The sequence below is a fragment of the Malurus melanocephalus genome, unplaced genomic scaffold, assembly GCF_030028575.1.
Source record: "Malurus melanocephalus ecotype Western Australia unplaced genomic scaffold, MMel_1.1 scaffold_273, whole genome shotgun sequence".
Lineage (NCBI taxonomy): Eukaryota > Metazoa > Chordata > Aves > Passeriformes > Maluridae > Malurus > Malurus melanocephalus.
This window is the reverse complement of record NW_026623505.1, coordinates 23,573-45,564: the sequence shown is the minus strand read 5'-3', so window position 1 is coordinate 45,564 and position 21,992 is coordinate 23,573. Positions and strand designations below refer to the sequence as shown.

The 21,992-nt window shown below is 40.0% G+C and overlaps 1 protein-coding gene across 1 annotated transcript in view; it reads left to right on the top strand.

Annotated features, from left to right (window-relative positions):
• ATP10B (ATPase phospholipid transporting 10B (putative)) overlaps positions 1-21,992 on the top strand; it is a 47,682-nt gene that overhangs the window by 13,434 nt on the left and 12,256 nt on the right. Inside the window, exons 3-13 of the mRNA XM_057376195.1 lie at positions 1,509-1,594; positions 4,234-4,340; positions 7,857-7,988; positions 10,410-10,537; positions 11,665-11,917; positions 12,923-13,158; positions 16,966-17,142; positions 17,701-18,286; positions 18,799-18,905; positions 19,604-19,730; positions 21,229-21,413. Coding sequence (XP_057232178.1) covers positions 1,509-1,594; positions 4,234-4,340; positions 7,857-7,988; positions 10,410-10,537; positions 11,665-11,917; positions 12,923-13,158; positions 16,966-17,142; positions 17,701-18,286; positions 18,799-18,905; positions 19,604-19,730; positions 21,229-21,413 — 2,124 coding nt within the window. The remainder of the gene's footprint in view (positions 1-1,508; positions 1,595-4,233; positions 4,341-7,856; positions 7,989-10,409; positions 10,538-11,664; positions 11,918-12,922; positions 13,159-16,965; positions 17,143-17,700; positions 18,287-18,798; positions 18,906-19,603; positions 19,731-21,228; positions 21,414-21,992) is intronic.

Below are 21,992 nucleotides of genomic sequence, written 5' to 3'. Positions count from 1 at the left end.
MAAAACCAAATATGAACTGGTTTTCCTGTTGAGTTCACTGAGTTGAACAAGATTCAGCAGAGGTGAAAAATCTCTCTTAAAAGAGATTCCAAAAATACTCAGCCACATGGGTCAGAAGGTATTCTAAATACCTTCTAAGGCCCTTATGTTCCTGAAGCTTTTATGTTTCCTCCAACATTTTTTTTATCGTATTCTCTACTTTTTTGTACTTATACATACACACATAGTATAAAAAAAAGAATACATGTATTGTTTATGAAAAAAAAGGACAGGAAAGAGAAAACAAAGTAAAMATTAAAGCACAGTGCTTGCTGTAGAAAAAGGTAGGGAGGCTCAGAAGCAGATTTGATTTCCAACTTTCCTAACAGAGGCTTTTGTGTTAAGTGAGCTTTAAATCTTTTCCAATTCTGTGGCACAGCAATAATTATTATCTTTCAYATTTTTCATATCCCTTTTTTATTACATTTTCTTAATCGAAAATCAAAGTTCTGTGTATGTTATCAGCTGAGAATAAATCACCACTTATGGCAGTCAAGTACGTCTCATTCTGTCTGTTTTCTGGGCTGCTTTGTACAGTCCAAACCCCAAGCCTGTTTCCCTGAACACTGGGGAAATCAAGGAAAATGGTGTGACTCAGTTCAACTCCAAGCTCTGTAGGAGTGAGCCTTTAGCCTGAAAAGCTTTGTCTCATTTTGTCTCTCCCAGCAGTTTGGGCTTATTCTGCTACCTTCCCTCTTCTGGATTGATTTTAATTTTGGGGTTGGGTAAAGGGGTTTTTTTGCTGTTAGTCTTGCTCTTGGTTTTATTTGAATATGATACAGTCATTAAAATGTGTGGCCTCTTTGTGATGATACCATCCTGGCCAGTAACATAAATCTTCTAGCATAATCAAGAATCCTGTTAAATCCCGAAATTGTTTTAATTTGAGCTTGCTCTTGGTTGACTACAGTTTTTATYTTATAAGCAATCCAAAATATTTCATAGAAGCACACAATCCCAGAATGGTTKGGGCTGAAAGGAACCTTAAAGTTCATCTTGCTCCAAACTCTGCCATGGGCAGGGACACCTTCCACTGTCCCAGGTTCCTCCAAGCCCCTCCAGCCTGGCCTTGACATTTCCAGGGATGGGATGGCACAGCTCAGACCAATTTGTGCCAGGGCCTCACCATCCTCACAGGGAAGAATTTCTTCCTAATAGTTCATGTAAATCTACTCTCTTTGCTAYATTCACTTTAAATGAAGACAGATGTTTGCACTAATTGGCATCTGTGATGGTGTGTCCAATACACAGCCTTTTCTTCATTTAATTTAACCAGTTGTGATTCCAAAATAGGGAAATACTCAGCCCTTCTGAAACTTTGCTTCAGGCTGAATGAGCTAAAATGACTTTGTCTCTCATTCTAGGGCAAGTGCTCCAGTCCTAGAGTCTAAATTAAGCTTCTCTCAGTGTTTAGCATTTCAAGTACTCATTGGATTTGACACTCATTCTCAGTGTGTTTTCTCTTGCAGAATACTTTGTTTGAACCCGAATTTTTCCAAAACACCATCATCTGTGAAATGCCAAACAATGATCTCAATAAATTCAAAGGTTACATGTAAGTACTTGTTATCCATAAATACATCTTGGATCTGAACTTGAATATTACTCTTGGAGGAGTTGGATGGAAGGGACACACATTTTGAGGAAATTGATGGTTGTCACTATTATCTATTCCTGGATTGAGAAGTCAATATAAAACATAGAATTGGACTCTGTTTTTTGGCAAGGCAAAACCAAGGCTTGGAACTGCATTTGCAGTTGTTTCATACRAATCATCCTCACAAAGCTTCTGTTGAAAACTTAGACATAAGCTCATTTACGTTTGACCTGATGGTTAGACTAAGCCAGATTTAAATCTAAATCCTTCCTAATATTCGAAGTATCCAGCAGCATGGCTCTAGTTTCTTCACATTTACAGCCACAGGGAAAAAGTGTCCAAGATCTAATAAACAATCGAGATTTTCTCCTTATTAGAAAGGTAGGAAAAGCAATCAATCATGCAAAATCCTATTGACCCAACRTGTTAGACTAGTATAAAAAAAGCAGGGTGGGTTTCTTGTTTTTCTTCATTAAATAATTCTGGCACAGGCCTAACAGCAAATTCAGCAGATTTAACCCCATTCAGGAATCATAAGGCTGATTTGTATGTCATAGCTCATGTCCTAAAATTCTCTCACCCTCCAAAACAGAGCAGCCTTTCTTAAGGCACTCTCCAGTGGTCAGCAGCCTGTGCTGATTCCCACTCCAGAGCAGAGAATTCTCCAAAAYACCTACTGCCCCAGCCCAAAGTCATGCCCTGTTATTATGAATAATTTAACTGCATGAATGTGCCAGCATCCTCATCCATGCCCCAGCTTTGCTAAGTTTGCCAGCAGCTRAACTCGGAGTTAATGGCTCTGCAAGGAGCAGTGAGTGTTGTACCTGGAGCAGCTGCAAATGGCCGGGTCTCTGGCAGAATAAACCAGAGGTTTCTCTCCCATTAGCACTGACCGTGTCTAATCTGCTTTTGAGGTTGTGCCCTGTWAGAATGGTGCCTCTAACAGCAATGCCATTTCTCCTCTGCTGCAATATCTTACAAGGGAAAAAGAGGTCAAGTTTGTATTGATTGCTGGCTGTGGTTGTTGGCTTCAGGGACCACTGGGTATAATCTAAATCAAAGCAATCCTTCCAATTAGCTCGCTGAAATGCAGCAACGAGCACTGAGATTAGAGAAATGGAGGAGATATGTCACCAGAAAACAYACACAAACACACACCCTCAGGACCCAGGGCTGGTTTCAAAATATTCACCGCTCAACTGAAAGTCTGTAACAGAAATCTCTTTGGTAAATGCCYATTATCTCACCTGCTTGGTGGAACATGGAATTAGCTGCCTTCCTCTCCCTGCTTCAGGGAAAGAAGAAAGAATTTGCTGGGGAAAATTACTTGCTAAGAGTTAGTGGAGTTTCTGTCTTTGGTCTGCTGAGATTTGAGCTATTTTGTAAACACAAATTACTTGGAGCAGGCTACCTTTTTCTTCAAGAACCCTTAATAAATTATTGAGGCTCTGTTGCCTTGCTAGAAAATAGCAGGAGCACTCTCTGCTAAAAACGATAAGAAATAACTTAGTGACATCCATCTGACATGCCTGATCACAGAAAATTCTGTTCAAGGGGATTCAAGAAGCCTTCTATTAAATGAGTTCCCCAAGGCTGAATTTAGATTCCAAGAAAAACAGATCTCTGGCATTATGTTTTTACAATTCTACCAGCTGTAGGTTGTTGGCACCTTTTCCCCTGTCTGGTTTAAGTTGTGTAATCATGTGCAGCTGCCCTTAGACACAGGACCATTCTTAGCCCACAGATAACTCCTGGCCTTGCTCTTCTTTTGAGAGATGCTGCTGTTTACTGGCAAATGAAACGCAAAATATCAAATAAAAAGTAGAGAAAGATGAGCATTCTAGGAAAAAAAAAAACCCGAATCTTTTCCCACCCTGGCATTTACACAACAAAACAAGACAAAGTTTCTGAAATAGAAGCTCTCAGTTTTGGTAAAGATCTCAAGAGGGGCCTTTTGAGACCCAGAAAACAAGAGCAGCTGTGGGCAGGGGTCGGTGTGTGCATTCATTTTCAGAGGAAAGTAACAAATTGCCTGCCTGATGGAGCACTGCCTTGTGGTTTTGATCAGGTTGTTGTGCAAGRATCTGGTGTGTGATGGGGCATCTTTAGCCAGGATGAACAGTCTTCTGTCCAGGCTGAGAATGAGGAAGAGCTCCTGAGCTGAGACTGCTCCAGTGAGCTGAGGCTCACAAAGAAGTGAAGCCCTTTGGTGGCTGACAGAGCAACCAAGGCTCTTGCAGGGTGCAAATATATTTTGTCTGAGCTTCTGTTCATCAATCTGAAAAAGTTTTCCCTCTAAGAAGTAGCAAAATGACTCCTGGTTTCTTTCTTGAGATACTGAATCTGGCAGATAAGGTACTTAGGGAGAGCCAAATTTTGTACTGATATCATGACACACACACTGCCCAAGTGGCCTTTGAAAGACTTGGACTTCTCAGGAATTTTTGCTGGAGTCTTCACGAAGCTGAGTGAAATAAAAGCAAAATAGGGCCTTCAAAGTTACTTTATTTCAACTTGAAACAGGCACACAAAAATTTTGTTTAACACTCTGTTAGAGCAGAAAAATTAATTGCTCTATTTGATTTTATCTCTTCTAGGGAGCAGCCAAACAATGAACGAGTTGGGTTTAACATTGAAAGCCTCTTGCTTCGTGGATGYACAATCAGAAATACTGAGGCTGCAGCAGGAATTGTTATATATGCAGGTAAGATGTGCTTTCTATTTAGGTTAACCAAGATCCTTAAAATATAGTGTATTATTGTAACATAATTTGACACTTCGTTTTAAAAACTAGTAGTGGACAGAAAAATTGTATAACCTTTTTTTAAGTGAAAGTATTACTCATCCATCTCCAAAGGCAGCAAGTCTTGCACTGGGTCTTTGGCAAGTGACAGTAACCTTGTGCATGTCAAATATCTGTAAAAATATCCAGACAAGTAAAAAATTGCTAAGGTGAGTTTAACCCTCAGCTCTGGCTATAATACTAATTCCATCTGTCAGAAAATCTACACAGCTGCCCTAAGGGAGGTCTCACTGGCTCCTCAGGGTAGAGACTGGCACAGCTGAAGATCTACCCAGAAAAAAAAAAAAACCATCATCTGTGCATTTAATTCATCCATTCAGTCTGTGCCAGTGCCAGCACGCAGGAGGCAGCGAGGCAGCAGCTGGAGGTGACAGAAAGGCAGCAGCAGCACAGGTTTGTGCTGACACAGACACAGTGTGTCCATGCAACCATGAATTTTGTGCAGGAGACACATGGACCAAGAAACACGGAGTAGGTGCCCGGATAAATGCAGCAGTGCCAGTTCAGCAGTGGGTCAGTTCATCTGTTTCCCAGCATCTTTCACCTTTGCAGTGCTACCACTGCTTTTACTCAGTGAGCATGATTTATCATCGGCTTTCCCAGCTGTGCCCTCCTCTGCTTCAGAGTGTATCAGCTGCCCTTTTATTTGTAGATTAAATAAAAGTTAATTCAGACATAACAATTAATCCCATTAGCTGTTATTATCTTTCCAGTGAAGTTATATCAACTGTTTTACRTCTAATCAGCAGCGAGGAGTTCAAGGTTGAGCCACCTAAGAGAAAAGAGAAGTCATATCTTTGCAAGAGTCATTTAGCTCAGATTAATCTCCACAGCCCGGAACAATTTACCTGACAACAGACTGTTTATTTCACCACCACACCACTGGACTCTAAATGACTGCAGCTCCCATATGTTTCCAAGGTAGCTTTGCCTTTGTAGGTTTTTCATTGCCTGAACACCACATCAGAGGGTGGTGCCCACCAGGCAGAGGAGGAGAGCCAGAGCCAAAGTGAGCACTCCTTTTTGGAAGTAGCTTCTGTGTGAAAATCTCAGTAGGGGTCATTCCCTATATAATTGGAGTAATTTATCTTCCTTTCTCCTGTTTCAGTTCCTAATTTTCTTATGTGTAGCTCAGTTTTCCAGTATGTTCCCTTGACCACCAGCACAGATCATAACGTGGATTTCCATTTATGTTGCTTAAGCTGCCAATAGCAAAGTTTGGAGTTTTAAAGTTATTCCCAAGACATAGCGGTTTTCAGCCGAGTAAGTCTTCAGATCGTTTTCCAAGTCTTAGAGTTAATATCAGCATAAAAGTTTATGCATTTTTTTCCCTGAAATTAGACTGGCTTCAGTCAGTACCAGCTTCATTTCTAGGGTTCTTTGACATTGATTATACTCTGGCTTTTAATCATGGTCTGTGACCTTTTCTGAGCAGTCGAGATCAGTCACATAATGAGATGGCACACTTTCCATTTTTATAACTCCATTACTCCTCAAACTTTCTTTCTAATGGGAGCCTTTGTGAGGAGTGCAGCCGTCACTTTGTGTGATTGCTTGRCCTGTGCTGTTCTCATCTGACCCAGGACAGTTACACTTTTCATGGCTCCCCAAATTGTTCTACACAAAGCTGTGGCACTCAAGCACAAAAACCTCATTACAGAGTGGCACCCAATGTAGTTTACTCATTGTGATTGGAACAGCAGTAAGAATTATATGTACTAAAGTAGCAGAAAGAAGTTTTAGATGAGCCCATCAAGATCTAGAAATAGAGAGATAAGGTACCATTGGGGTGGCAGGTGAGGTGCTGCATTGCACAGCATAGAAAACTGTGAGGATTAGAGGTGAGCAAAGTAGTTTATTACCCATATTTCTGATTTTCTATTCCTTGCAAGGTGATACCTGTGTTACAGAAGCACCCTTTCCCTGACAGTCACCTGAAGTGGAAAGGAATGGAAAGAACTGATATTTGGAATGAAGCTCTTCATATTTTCTTCCTGAAATAAATTCATCAGTGTTACCTTGTTTTCTGGGAGGGATTAGAGGGCTTTGGRTTGTTTTATTTTCAACACAAAACATTCCACTAAAGGAAAGTGAGGAACAAGATTCACACATCTGCTGGAGGAACAGAARCACAAGCAGCAGTKCCCTCCCCTTCGSTGTAGCTCGATGTTTGGAGAATTTRTTCTGCAAAGGGAAGGCTGGGGGTTTGTTCTCAGTTCTGCCTGTCTGGGAGTGAGCAAACATCTCCTGCTGCACAGGCTGAGCACTGAATATCTGCCTGAGCARAACGAGTGGGTTTGGACTGACTGTGAGCTGGAAAGGAAGGARCACTGCTGGTATAAACTGGTCCCAATGACACTGCTCCAGCTTGTGTAAATAATTACATATTCTTTGGAACAGGAAGCCAGCAGTCCCAGCTCTTGGGTGAATGTCCTGAACATAAGGCTGGAGAGTAATTTTCTCTCTTGCTCTCTTCCTTAATTAATAACCCTTGATGTAAACCTGGAACAAATCCTGCAGGTGTGATTGAACTGCACCTAACTTCCAGCTTTTGGGCTAAATCACTTCCCTAGAGAAAGCTAAAAGGCAGCTTGGAAAACAGCCCTTATCACACACATCATGCCCATACAAATGAAAACTAAATACAAGTCTGCAGGGTCTGTAATTCAGGAAAAAAGRCTGTAGAAATAAACATAAAAGATACCATCTAATATAGCAACAGATGGTGTCCTGATATACCAATTGTGGATCCACAGTTTAGATAATATTAACAGAATTGAAAAAGCAATTTCTGCTTCTTGACTTCTTACAGCGCTCCCCTTTTTACATTACAGGCACAGCACCTCAATTCTAATTCACAAAGTTTAAGGATTGGGGTTTCTTTTMTTTCTCATCCTACTGTTTTGTCAGCACTTTACAACCAAATGGTGAAAAGCCAAATATTAGTGGTTTTCATTGCTGGATTTAACATGTTGAATTTTATTTAAGTTAATATACAAAATGCATCTAATGGCATTTAAATAGCTGGTGAAAAATATTCAAATGCAGGTTTCAGGAATCTGTATAGCACCTAAACAATCTGTTTGTAAAATATAAAAATATAATACTAATGTTCATATTCCTTTTCTTCTCATGGAGATTTGACTTTTGAATATTTATATGAACYTTATGATCCTACTAAATCTGCTGTCATTGGGACAGAACAATGTATGACAGCTGTAACTTGTGAGGTCCTTGATAAACCTCAAGATTTAGACTCTGATRCATTCAGTCAAACGGGAAGAGGTGCAAGAAAAATTCTGAATAYCAGCATTAGTCATCGTGCTCTCATACTGGGAGGGAAATACTTTTTAAAATACCAAACCAAAATACAAAATATTACGTAAAGACCTGATTATTTTMATTTGTGTTTTGAAGGTCACGAGACGAAGGCCATGCTGAATAACAGCGGTCCTCGTTACAAGCGCAGCAGGATAGAGCGGCGGATGAACAGRGACCTTTTCTTATGTGTGGGACTCCTGCTTGTGATGTGCCTCGTTGGAGCTGTAGGTATGAAGCACTGACAAACCTCTTTTTCCTAAATGGTCATTAAAATTGATCTTATGGACATGAGTGAGATCTAGAGCTGAATGCTTTCRGGGTCTTTAGGCTCCTTGTTCTTTCCAAGAGAGGGGTTAAAATGGCAGACCTGAGCAATTCAGGTGAAAAAAACTCATCCATGACTACAAATTTTTCAGATAAGGCTCATCTCTGCTGTGGTAAAATATGTGTAAAGCAAGTGAAAGCCATTCTGTGATTGCATTGTAGGAATCCATATTTGCCAGCTGAGATCTTCCTTCCTTCCTGAGTGCTTCCTGAGGGGGTGTTTGTTCCCTGTGCATGAGAGCAAAAGTAAAATGATGTTGTTTTACTTYCATTTCAGTAGCGCCTTCCTCTAATATGTTTGGGAGTGATATTAGACAGACACACAATTCAGAAGCCATGAGCTGCTCATAATTAATTCATTCAGTTTACAGCCTCCACAGCTTCCTTCCTTCTCAAAAGCCCCTTTACATTAGGCTGAGAGATGGAGTTATTGTCTAGGTTGGAATAGCCTGCATTTTTGTGGGGTCCTGGCAGGTGAGCATGTGTGAATTTAGTAACTGCTCTTAACTGACCAGAGTTTACTGGCTGGCTAATCTCAAAAAGATCATCTTCTCTGTGTGTGAGCACCTGCTTGCTTTCCAGCTCTGATTGCAATCTGGCCCAGGAAGGCCAGAATTAATAGGATCTCATAAATCTCAGGAAAGGTCCAAATTTTAAGTCTGSTGACTTTTGATTGGGGCAATGCTTTAAAGAGATAACAGGGGTTCCCATGAGCCCCTTTTCTTTCCRATTGATTTTGTTTCAGTGATAACTTGCTTAGTGCTACTGCTCTGATTTAGCGACAGTCAAATCAAATTTTCCTGCACCTGCCCTGGAGGGATGTGATGTGACACACCAGCCAGTCATCACTGCAGTACCATGGGAAGTAAGGGCCATCCAAAACAGATGAACAATTGAACTGACTTAATCGCTTCTTTAATTTTACTGCTTCATGTTGCAGTGGGCCTTTTTGGCACCAAAATGGGATTTGGGTTTGACAACTGAGCTCTGTATGAGGGAGAGAGAGACTTTATTTTCCTTGTTCCCTGGCTGCTGTCATGTAGATTTAGAGACTTGACTTTGTGTGGTGCGTAGGGGCCCTTGAGTAATAAAGTSCTTCCATTTAAGGTTTAAAGTAGTCTCAGATGAAAAAATCAGCATTTAAAAAAGCAATTTATCTCTTCAGGTTAAAAAAAAATATTCATAGTCCGAGTGAAACATGTCAAACAGTAACAAGKCTATTAGCTTTCATCCATCCAAAATGTCCAGAGGCTCTACCATGAGTTCTTGCTTTGCAGCCTCATCTGAATGTAGGGTTCTAGGAAGAAATGTCCCTGGTGGATCACTTATTGGATTGTTCTTCCACACAGTGGTAAATTGGGGTAAGAAGTGGCCTGCAGGGCAAAATTGTCCTTGTTCAGATATGACTGTGGTCTGAAGCAGCCAGAGAACATTGCTGAAATAATTGGAATATCCTTGGCAGCATTTTAGCAGGCAGATGCTGCAAAACAACTGCTTGGTTAACCAGTGCTAAGGGAAGTTTTATTGGAGCTGGATATGCAAAATGGACTAATAGAGGGGTTTTGGCATCAGGACAAATTGGCATCATGATGCAATGAGGGAAACCAAGTTGTTTGCCTTAGCTCTGTGGGAAGTTTCTGGTGCTGTAAATTTAGTAACCTCCTTGGCAAGAGTTTATTTCAATAAGGACAAAGTGGTAAAACCATTGTGATGGGATGTTGTTGTCCTGGAACAGAGGCTTTGTTGTAGCAGTGCAATGGTATTTACTGGCATTTAAAACACAGAGGAAGAAGCAGTTTGGGATATGGTTTGATTGAAGGAATGTAAAGATGAGTTGCCCAGACTGAATTTAGGGGGTTTGTCAACTCTAACAAAGACAGACTGAAATAAAGAATGGTCAGGGAGAATAAAATATTTCAGTTTGTCTGTATAGAAAGGTTCTAAGATTTATTTCTGTGACAGGAAGCTTCAGCACTGAGAATTTTTATGAGTAGGTGATAGAGATGGATTCTTCCAGCAGGAAGATGTAGGATGAGGACAGATCTGTGCAGAGCTAAGAGCCGCGGGGAGCACCTGCTGAAGGAGAGGTGAATGAAAATATCCCTGAATATTTATTTCTCACCATCATATCAACTGTGTGCATGTGCTACAGAGCTCTGCAGGTGCTTTGCACTCTCCCAAAGATGTGCAGTATTGCTCAGGGAGTGTTGCTTTGGAAATGCTTCTCTGTTCAGTTACCAGAGCAGTCCATATCTGCACATTCCAGGAGCTTTGTCTCTCACCTCACTGCTCAGCTGATTTCAATCTCGTATCTCATTCCGACAGGGCATGGCATTTGGACTGGAAAATTTTGGGAGCACCCACCTTATGATGTCCCAGATGGGAATGGGAATTTTGCATCTCCAGTTCTTGCCGGTTTCTACATGTTCCTGGCAATGATWATCCTGCTGCAGGTAAAAGACAAAAACCTCTCTGTTACCTCCCAGAAAGAAATTGCTCAAAACTGAGCATGATCACTAATGAACAATTATTATCAACTAATAGCTGTGCATTACCTTCTTAATCCTATTTAAAAATATTTCTAGAAGTGTTTCAAATCATCCAAATGTGAAATAATTTTTTTCTTTGTTTTTTCTTTCTAACTGTAGACTTTTTTCTTGCTATTGAAACCCCACAAGCGTATAGATAGGAAACTGCATGTATTATATCTTTAACTCAGAATATCTTCCAGATGCAATAAAGAGGATGTTTGCATCCAAATTTCAGCTTTTTCTTTTCTGCMTATATCCAGAATTCCAAAATAAGAATGCCACTTAACATCTCAGAAAAACAGCAAAACAAAAATTGCCAATTTGCCAGTGGGGAATAATAACTAGGTATGGTTCAGCTGGTCTGGGAACAAAACTAAATTAGAAGTAGGATACTTRTATATCTGAGTGTGATTAAGCCTAATTGGGAGAGAACATTTTATTGGGTGAGGAAAAAAATTACATTTACTCTTCAGATTTCTTGATGTCACTGCTGAGATTTAAGTGGACAGAATTTCTTTAATAAGAGCAAAATTTGAATATAACTTTCAGAGCTGCTCAGAGATTCCTTGGGGGATTACTCTTCATTACTGAAACAGAATACTTGTGCGTATTATGAATTCATTATTATTTCAGGGCAAGGAAGCTCGTGGGTGGGAAGTGCTGTGTGCAAGGTAATTGTTTGTGAAAGTTTTCTACACTTAGAGTTAGTTTGTGCTACTCCGTCCTTTCAGAGTTTCAGAAGGGTAAGGGTGAGCATGACCCTATGTGCAGAAAATGTGCTTTGTAAGGGCATCCTCTGAAAGACCCACCTTTGAATTTGGTACTCTAGGAATTTTGTCTTATGTTTGCTGCTTATTATCCCTGTTTCTCCATTGTTATTGTGTGCTGGATTTTTTTTCTCCCCTGAACTATTATTCATCAGTCCTACAATATGTCTCTAGGAAGAACTGTTTCTCTGGAAATCATTAGTGTACCTGTGCCAGGACATTGCTGACAGAAAGCAGCAAAATTTATCTTACCCCTCACTGAAAATTTAAACTCTCTTTCAGATTTTAATCCCCATTTCTCTTTACGTGTCAATTGAGTTGGTCAAATTGGGCCAAGTCTTCTTAATTCACAATGACATTGACCTGTATGATGAAGAAGCAGATTTGCCCATCCAGTGCCGTGCCCTCAATATTACTGAAGACCTTGGACAAATCCAGTATATCTTCTCAGACAAAACTGGGACACTAACAGAAAACAAAATGGTATTCCGACGCTGTACTATCGATGGAATTGAGTTTTCCCATCAGGAAAATGGTGAGAGACTCTTTTTTATTCTTGTTTTTTATCTCTGAGCAATTAAATGTTATTAATTTAAATATTAATATTTAAACCTACTGAGGCCTCTGGTTGAATGTAGAGCTTTGTGGGTTGCTCTCTATTTTGTGAGGGATTCCTGTTATAGAGGTTCACAAAAGTGAAAGCATTTTAAATTATTCAGAAATCAGATGGGAAATGTTTTCCAGATCCCTCTGCAGGCACCTCCAGGATTTGCCCTGCATTCAATACCCGCTTGTGCACGCAAAGAGAACATTTTCATTTCTAAATGAACGCCAGCCAACCTTTTATAAGTTCACAAACTGAAATTAGTTAGCATTTAAACTCRGTGGGTCCAAAAGTAATTACCATAGACTTCTGTATGATATGAAAAGTACAGATACCCTTTTCCTGGAGTGAATCCTGGCTGAAGCCTGGATCTGGAGGATCTTGGCACTCAGTTCTCTGAATTCAGGGGTTGACTCAGGGCCCTTCTTCGCCTCTACTTTCTTTCTCTGTGTAGTGGAAAGGATCTTATTAAGCCAGCAAGCAGCTGCCAAAAAGATGTTTGTGTTCTGTGAYTGAAAACATTAGCAAATCTGTGAATTACCATATTTCACTCTCCTGTTCCAACTGCAAAAAGCAGCTGTAGAGACAAAGCATTAGCAGAAGCCCATAAAAGTGACTGATCACTTCAAAAACACATTTTTATTTTCTTGCAATAATAACAGTGGCCATTGCCAGAAACTGTGGTGGACAGTGAAATATTTCTGGTGCTGGCTTTTGAAACATTTTGGATTTGGTTTGGATATAGTTTGYCGCAGGTTTTTCAATTCCTGATTGAGGAATTCCTCCCAAAAAAAAAAAAAAAAAAACCCAAAAAAAAAAAAAAAAAAAAAAAAAAAAAAAAAAAAAAAAAAAAAAAAAAAAAAAAAAAAAAAAAAAAAAAACCCAAAGAAAAAAACCATAGCATCAGGGGCAAGGTTTATTTTTTCTCTTTTCTAGCCAAGCGCCTGGAAACACACAAAGAGCTGGATTTAGACGATGAGGACTTTGCAAAACTTCARCTCTTGACTCTTCCTCCCATGACCCTTGAGAGAGCAGCCCCGTACGGACACAGCACTGTGAGACCTCTGAGGCGGTGCCAGAGCGCCCGGGCGCGTTTCCAGGGCCACACCAGGAGCAGGTCGGTCGGGCGCCGTGACAGCAGCCAGTCCCAGGTGGCCTTCAGCAGCASCATCGTGAGTACCATGATGTGATGRGATAACACCTCCTGAGCCATCCCTTCTGCTGCAGTGTCGGAGAGATGGGAGAGACACAGAAACGACCTCRTAGACGTGGTTGAAYGWGCAATCTCTTCAACTTTATYGTGYRGTCCKGGGGTTTTTATACCCCTGGTTCCTAACGGTGACGGCGGTAACGCTTTTTGTAACAGGGATAAYGGTAACTTAACGTTCACAAACCCCTACTAACGACATATAATCCCTTATATGGCAGTTGTGCCGTTGCAGGAGGCRYGTGCTGACTCTCCTTGCGGAGTTACATTGGTGTTTCTCACGGCCAYGAGGGWACTCGAGACAGACCCAACTGGAACAGTTACAGCACCTGCCAGCTGCTGGCCAACAGTGGCCAACAGTGCAGATTGTTCCAGAACCTTCACAGCTCTTCTCTGCCCCTACCAGGCCTAGGCCTCATAGTGGCTTACCACACTGCAGCTGCCATGGGAGGCCAGCAGGGAGAGGGGAAATCCAAGCCTTGCTTGGAGCGACAAAGCTTTGGGGCTTTGGGGAGTGCAGGCTGCAGTCAGCAGGGAGCAGAATCTGCTGGATTTTAGATCTGAAGCATCTCAAATTCTCATGCAGTCTAATTAAAGTCAGGCTGTTCTGTTCKGCTTGAAATTTTTTTAGCAGACATTTCAGACAAGGCTTTTGTGAACACTAAGGGAAGGTCATACACTTTCAAAATTAAAATAATTAAAGGTCTGAAAAATCCTTCCAAATCTTGATAAAAGGAAAAAAAAAAAAAGGAAAAGGTCTAATAAATGCAGTATTCTCTAAACTTAATTTGCTGYAGTTGTTATAAGATCCCACTTACCTCACTCAATCCACTGTCATGCAGTAGATACCAATCAGAACTCCTACTGTTTTCTTGCAATATGGGAGTTCTGTCAGTTGTTATCCTAGCATTTTCCAGCCCAATCCTTATGAAGTGCTGAGAACATCTCCATGGATTTTTGTGAACCCATGAGTCATGGCTTCTGAGAACTTTCTAGAGGTCATGACTGTTGAAGGGTGATAAAGAAATTTCTTGCCAGTTTGTTTCCCAATTACATTTTTTACTGCCAGGCCTCATCTTTTTTTTCTATAAATAAACATTTTTTCAATTCACTGGAAAAGCAATATCTGAGAACTAGTATCAAATATCTCTTTTGTAAAAGAAGATTAAGCTGCGGTAATGGAAATAAACAGCCTTAGCTGCTCATAGGTGTCATTCTATCTGGATAAATTGTTTAACCCCCTATGACAATTGTGGAGATGTAGAAAAAATGGAGACACTAAGGTATTGTCCAAAGCCTGCCCTGTACAATGTCCTTGAAATGACACARAGTAGTATCTTTCTTTGCCAGCTGAGCCAATTTCCTATTAATAAAATGGGGACAATACATTTTTTCAGTGTCTCTATGGTTCCTGCCCTTTGGAACTTAGATCACCTTRTCTGATGCATTTTTACTCTGCTACAAATCTGAAGCATCCTGGATACTCCTGGTGTACAGTGTTTGTGGGTCTGTGCGTATGTCAGCACTCAAAGCTTCTTATGAAAAATCCATCTTTCAACAATAAAACATGATAGAGAATTAACATTTACTGTCTCTGCCTTAAGGGCCTCTGATGAATTAAGAGAGTGACAGTAYTTTTCCTTCTAGATTTAAAAGCTCCAATCAGTATTGCCTTGCTATTGGAAGCATTTCATGGAGATTTCCATTGTCCTGTGGTCATCAGGTTTTCATACCATCAAGTAGAAGAAATGCTATCAAGTTAATGAGGAAAACTTAAAACTGAACAACACTAGCCATTTTATATCATCAACATTTTCACTAATGAAATTGCTAGCATTGAAAAGGTGGCAAATTTAACTGATCATCATCATTAGTGCTGGTTTAGCTTGTTTTCTCTTTTGCCTGGTTAGGGTTTTTAATATATGTTCAGGYTGAAAATTCCAGTCAGCACTACTTTCACTTAATGTGAAAAGGAAGATGATAAAAACTTTTCTGATAAATATTGATTTCTTTTATTGTTTTGTTTTTAAAACCTGTCTCTGAGGCCACAAATGTCCTGACAATTTTTGATTTTTCCAGGGGGAGCTTTTGATTTCAGAAAGTTGCTGCGGGAGTGAAATGCCCATTAGTGCATCTGATCTTTTTGACAAGAACTTGCAGCACACATTGAGGATATAGGCTAAAAAGAAATTGAGTGGGATGATGACAGATAGGAGAGGCTAAGATCCACATTTAATAATTTGGTGTTTGTGATGTTCATTCTAATTGTGGCAATGCATGAATAAATTGGATGAGTAATTGTGCAAAGTGCTGGTGAGATTCTAATCTTTCATGTTTCAAATTTAACAGAATTCCCAACATAACAGTTTGGACAGTTTTGTCTGCACATATGTGTTCCTTRTGGGAATAGTCCAGATGATCTTTTTGGGGTTGTTCTATGTACAAAGCACAATAATATTTGCACAATCTCATTACCCTCAGAAACTCCTGCATTGCAATATTGTGAGAGGGTTTCTTAAAATCAGCAGCWTTAACTTTTCAGCCTCTGATTCTTTGTAGGAGACTTGAGAAGATAACTAAAAAATCAGGCTTATCCTCAGCATGTATTATTTGCTACAGAAAGGACTGCATCAGTACTGCAAACATGTCCCTGTATGTGAAATAAAAAAGCATTAAAACACTGAGCCAGAAGAACCAGAGCTTTCCACAGCAGGGAAAGTGCAAAGCCTTCTTCCAGCTTGAGATTTCATTTGAGCAGCAAAATGAGCAGTAGATTTATTTGCAATTATCAGGATTATTAAAGAACCCCTGTCACTTTAGCAAGCAGGAGATGCAATGTAACATATTCAGCTCAACATGGCACAGCCGAAAAGGTGCTTGGGTGACTTCTGTTGCATATTTGCAGAACTTGGGAAAACTGTGCCAGATTGAATGAGGTGAGGGTAATAGCTGACATGAACTAGAAAGCAGCTAAATAACTTTGGCAGTTCCTTAAACAAGGCATCCAAAGCTGTTGGCTCACGGGAAGTTGTCTTTTAAATTTGGAAATCCTTGTTAAATATGGCCCTGAATTAAATCCAAACCAGATCCCGCTAACATGAAATTTCCATTAAAAGTAATGCTCCCATAGCCCTACATCGAATTAAATTGTAGGTAAGTGACATTGTTATGTAGTTTGGCTTGAAAATTTAGGTTTGATTAGAAAGAGCATGATAGTAAAATTACAGAAACATCTCAGGAACAAGTGTGCATGTATTTATTTATTTATTGCAAGGACTGAAGAAGGAAAGTTTGAGAGCACTTCTCTTTCTGGGTGCAAAATGAAATTACTCTGGAAATAAAAAGTGATACTGCTGTAACTAAGCTATTAGCACAAAATGTTTTCTGTTGAAATAACTTTCAACTTCCCCACTGGACTGGGAGATTTCAAGTATAMATTCATCTGGAATGCCCTTTAATTCAGGAGTCAGTAGTTTCAAAGTTAGGGAATACAGTACAAATTATTCTTGATTTTCAGTAGATCTCGAAATAAAATTCTGAAATTTTAATAAAATTCTCGAAATAAAATTCTCGAAATCATTTTCCTTTTGAAGACACATTTCCTTCTAATTATCTAGTTATGCAGCTTTTGGAAATACATTCTTTTCTCCCTAGATGTTAAGTACAAAGGGCATTTACCTAATTCAAGGAAATTCGAGAGGTCTATCACGTTGCCAGCTGGTCCTTGAGGACAAGGGTAAAGGGGAATAATCCTCACTAATTTCTCTTCCAGGAAAAGGATGTGGCTCCCGATAGCAGGCTGCTGAGGCGAGTGAGAGAAGCTGCCCTCCAGACTGAAAGTCTTTCTCCTACACATACAAAGACTTCCACATCCCTTACTGACTTTTTTCTTGCCCTTGCYATCTGCAATACAGTCCTGGTCTCCACAGCTACTGAGCCAAGACAAAGGGTAATCTAACTTTAAATGCATGAGGAAAATGGATTAYGCTTCCATTTAACAACATAGAGCAGTGTTCAGTGAGACCTGAAATGGTGAAAAATGGTTTTTTGGGAGTTTTCCTGTAGTTCCTTTACCTTTTCTGTAATATCTTCCGCTTCCCTGCCTGTGTATCCTTTCCTAGCGTGTCTTTTTATGTTTGATAAATAGCTATGGCTACCACAGGATCTGCACATTTTCTTTTGGATTTATATTATATATGCTGTAAGAAGTTTGTTGAACACACTGGGTTTTCTCTGATCTGCCAGGCAACTGACAGAACTGCAAGGGCTTGATTACAACTCTACTTCAGAGGTAGAGATAAAAATCACCATCAAATTTGGATGTTAACTCACTTATGACTCCTCTGTTGAATTCTCCCACCACAGTTAAATGGCAGGAGAGGGGAAAGGAGGAATTTGCCTTTGTTATTATTGTTATTTAGATGCAGAAAAATAGAGAGAGGTTTTGAGAAGTATCTTGTAGTTCACATTTATTTATTTTTAACCTTAGTTTTTATCATATTCCTAGGTCACAATCCCACCACCAATAAAACCATCAGGAATCACCCTGGAGAAGATTCATCAGATATTCCAAAGGCTAAAATTAGCAAGCCTCAGCCAATCTTTTTCATCATCTCAGTCCAGCTCAGACCTSGGCGCCAGCTTCAGCGCAAAGAACACGGAGGAGCCCCTTGCTGGGCTGGAGAGCTGTGACAATGACAAYGACAATGACAGCGGCRSTAGAGGCCAGGAGCTCCAGGACAAGGGCAGCACAGATMTCGGTAGCACCTCCTTGGATGAGGTTTTTAAGTCTGTGACCAACAGTTCTCTGCCAGCAGCGTTTTGCTACGAGGCCGAGAGCCCGGACGARGCGGCGCTGGTGTACGCTGCCCAGGCTTACAGCTTCACGCTGGTGTCCCGCACGCCCGAGCAGGTGACAGTGCAGCTGCCCCAGGGCACCCTGCTCACCTTCGACATCCTCTACWCCCTGGGCTTTGACTCGGTCAGGAAAAGGATGTCTGTGGTGGTCAGACACCCTYTAACCAAGGAGATTGTTGTCTACACTAAAGGCGCTGACTCTGTTATAATGGACCTGCTGGACGACTCTGTCAAAGGTAATCAGCCACCATTTCTGTRSTSTCTCCTGCAAAGATGTTTGCWGTAGTCATTTCTGCATGAAATACAWTATCTAGGCAYTAGAAATACATTTTTTWAAAAAGCTRTCTYTAGAGTTATCCTATCAKAACTGAGGTATTTATTTAACCTCAGTAGTGCTTAGAATATGGAATGGGCTAATTAAAATTCACTGACAGCACTAACCCATGTGGATTGTGAACTCTGCAATAATAATGTCATAAGGGCCTGACCATTGTTTTTCAGGCTGTCAGCAAGAGTGCTATAATATTAACAAACAAACGAAAAAACCACCAGTAATGTTATCTTAAAGGAAACAAGGATCATTAGCAAGATTTCAGCTTCTGCACAGCCAACAATTTTTAGCTTTCAAAGAACTTGCTATTATAGTGGCATCCACTTTTCCCTGATGCCTACCCTTTTTTAATCTTAAGCCATTAAATTTTAAATTATCTGTGCTTAAAATATGGAGTCTTTTCCTTGTGTTTCACAGGTGACATTAGTGCAGAGAAGAGACTGAAAAGAATAAAAGAAAAAACACAGAAGCATCTGGACTACTACGCCCGTGACGGACTGCGCACTCTGTGCATAGCTAAGAAGGTGGGAGAGCACCAGCCTAATATTATTTAAAGCTTTACTCCGTACCTGTCAATAGAATTACGAAAAAAATTTAATGCTTATAATTCTAAGAGAACTAGCCAGATATAGCCCATCTTTTTGTCCCTCTATTTGCTGTGTCTGAAATCTCTTTTTTCCTCTTTTTCCTCAATGTGACCAGATGATGGATCTTTAGTCAGTCTCAAAACATTTATTTCTGTTTCTCTTATGGTAGCTCTAGCTGACCTTCTCTACACTGCTTCCAAGCAAGAAACAAAGAGTCTGCAGAGCAGCCAACCTTTTTCTGTTTTCTTGGCATTCAGCTTTCAGAAACCTTGCTCTCAGCCTGAGTCACTATATCTTAGTGTCATACTTACACACAGGACTTGTCTGTGTGCAGCAAATAGGTCATAWTCAAGCTCTGGAGAAATGTGGATCAACCCTCAGAAACTGTGTGCTCCCAGCAAAGCAAGRATTGTGTGAGCAAGAGTTTCTCTAGGTCATATTTTTGACTCTCAGCTGTAGGCCATTTGTACAAACTTCTTGTTTTTTCAGTTTTCTCTCGGAAAAGTTTGTGTTATTTTGAAGATAACACCATACTTTACCAGCTTGGATAGGAGTTRAGTCTCTGTGATCCAGAATGCTGGCATTCCTCTCTTATTTAAATTTAAAATMAGCTCTGTTTAAATTGTGTTACGCAGGTCTTGAGTGAAGATGACTTTCAGAAGTGGGCCAATTTTCGTCGGGAGGCAGAAGCTGCAATTGACAACAGAGAGGAGCTGTTAATGGAGACAGCACAGCATCTGGAGACCAAACTCACCTTGCTGGGTAGCTAAAAATAAGAATTGTCATTGYGTGAAGTATCACTTGCTCTCCTGTGATATTCTTGGCAATAGGAGAGACAACAGCTTATACTAATTTATATCCAAAAGTCTTCCTCTGGGGATTGGAGATCTCCAGGCTAGGGAGATACAATCCAATGACAGTGTCTACACAAGTTCTTATGCATTTTGGGCAGCAAAAACTTTGAGAAAGTGTACTGGAGCTGTTGTGTGCCAGGAGCAAAGAACATGCACATCAGCTGTGACTGTGGCTCAGCTGACACCGTGSATAATGAAGTTCCCACAATTCAATCCTGTGTCCATGTCCTTAGATAAACCTATAAAACACTAAAAATTAACTTCAGGTTTGAGCACAAATTTCAAGGGGATTTTGGTTATTGAACTTTATTATAAAACCCAGTAACCTAAACATGTAGGTGTTTTCCTGCTGAGTTCCTGCTGTTATGGCATTGTTACGTTTGCTTTGTGAACTTTGCAAMGAGATGTTTAATGTTAAAACTTACATTGATTGAYATTTSTGCATCATTCATCACYGTCACATCTAACAACATAATTCTGTTAAATTATGGAGCTCTTCAGTGCTTTCTGTTCTACTTTGTTTCCAAACATTTTGTTCTTAGCCCTTTGATTTTTGGAGTTGTCTCTATCTCATTTTCCCTGAACACAATTTGTGCCTATACTTTGTTATCCTGAATTTGTGTGATTGCAAGCTATTAGCATTATGGCTTCTCATAATCTCTGCAGTGATTAAAAAAATTAGAGTAATAAYGGTAAATGCCATAAGCAGAACACATAAGGGGTAATGTAGATCTTGTCAGTCTTTTACCTTTTCCAATTACTAAGGCTCTGTGCGCTTTCATAGTTTAATTTTCAAAAAGTGTTCTCTTAGTTTAAATCAATATCTATCTTTAATGTACCACAGTTACAGCATCTTCAAACTGACCTCTAGTGGAAGAGATAAGGAGTATTGTAGCATTCAGTTGGTGATTTACCAGCATCATCAGGATGAGTGTTGGCATCTGCTTCTAAGTTTGTGCATTTTCAAAAAGAAAATTTGCTGTACTCTTTCTTCTGCCTTTGATGGCTGAAGCATCTGACTTGACAATAGGGACAGCATTCATTTAAGCAGTCAAAGTTCATATTTTCTGKTTGCTTTGATGGGACTTAATGCAGTACTTTAAAAATGCATATGGTGTGATTCCTCTGCCAGCACATTGTCATTTCGGATTATTAGGAAGAAATGAAACTCATTGTTCTAGCAATGAGCAAARTGAAGAGACAGAACTTGATTGTTGACACATTCAGAGCTTAATCCAAATGCAGATCCTGTGCCTGTGTGTTTATTTGCTGGACAACACCTTGGCTCGACTCTTGATATGTTCAGGAGCATGATTGGAAATCAAAGACCTTCTCTTAAACAAGAAAATAGCAACGTGATTTTCAAGAAAGAGTAAACTATTTCTCTCCTTCTCCTGTTTGCCCAGGAGCAACAGGSATTGAAGATCGGCTGCAAGATGGAGTACCTGACACCATTGTGGCTCTCCGAGAAGCTGGGATACAAATCTGGGTGTTGACAGGAGACAAACAGGAGACAGCAGTTAACATTGCATACTCCTGTAAACTCCTGAACCAAAGGGACACTGTCTTCACCATTAACACTGAAAATAGGGTGAGTAGAGAAAGACAAAATGCACAGCATTTGTTATCTTGCCCTTTCTTTGTGTCTTGTTTTGCTTTAGACATCACAAAAGCAAAGGTGTAAAAATCCTCAAGTCAAAAAAACCATAGCATTAGGCCAGAAACTCTGTAGACCACACATAAAGGGTGAATTGAAATGCAAGACATTTATGTAGAGTTTCGTTCAATTAGAATATACAGACTTTTCCAAATGCAAATATTTTTTTTAAAAATTACCTGAACTGCTAGCTATTACCTGAATTAGTAGCTTTGGGAGGAAGGTAATATGCAGTTTAAGTGCCTAATGCCTTAATAGCATGAATATCTAGATTTTCACCTTACAATGGAAATATCAATTTAACTCTAGGTGATACCTGTTAGAAGACATTTGCAAAGTGTTGTGTGAGTCAGCCAAAAAAGTATGAAGGTGTAGATTTAACCAAATTCAGAACTTTCTCGTTGCTTGTTCCCTAATAGGATTTGACTCAATCTGAAATTTATTAGCAAAAAAATGAATCCAGTGTCTCTTTGTTTAAGCAGGCGTTGGGTAAAAACACGGTCACTGTCTTGA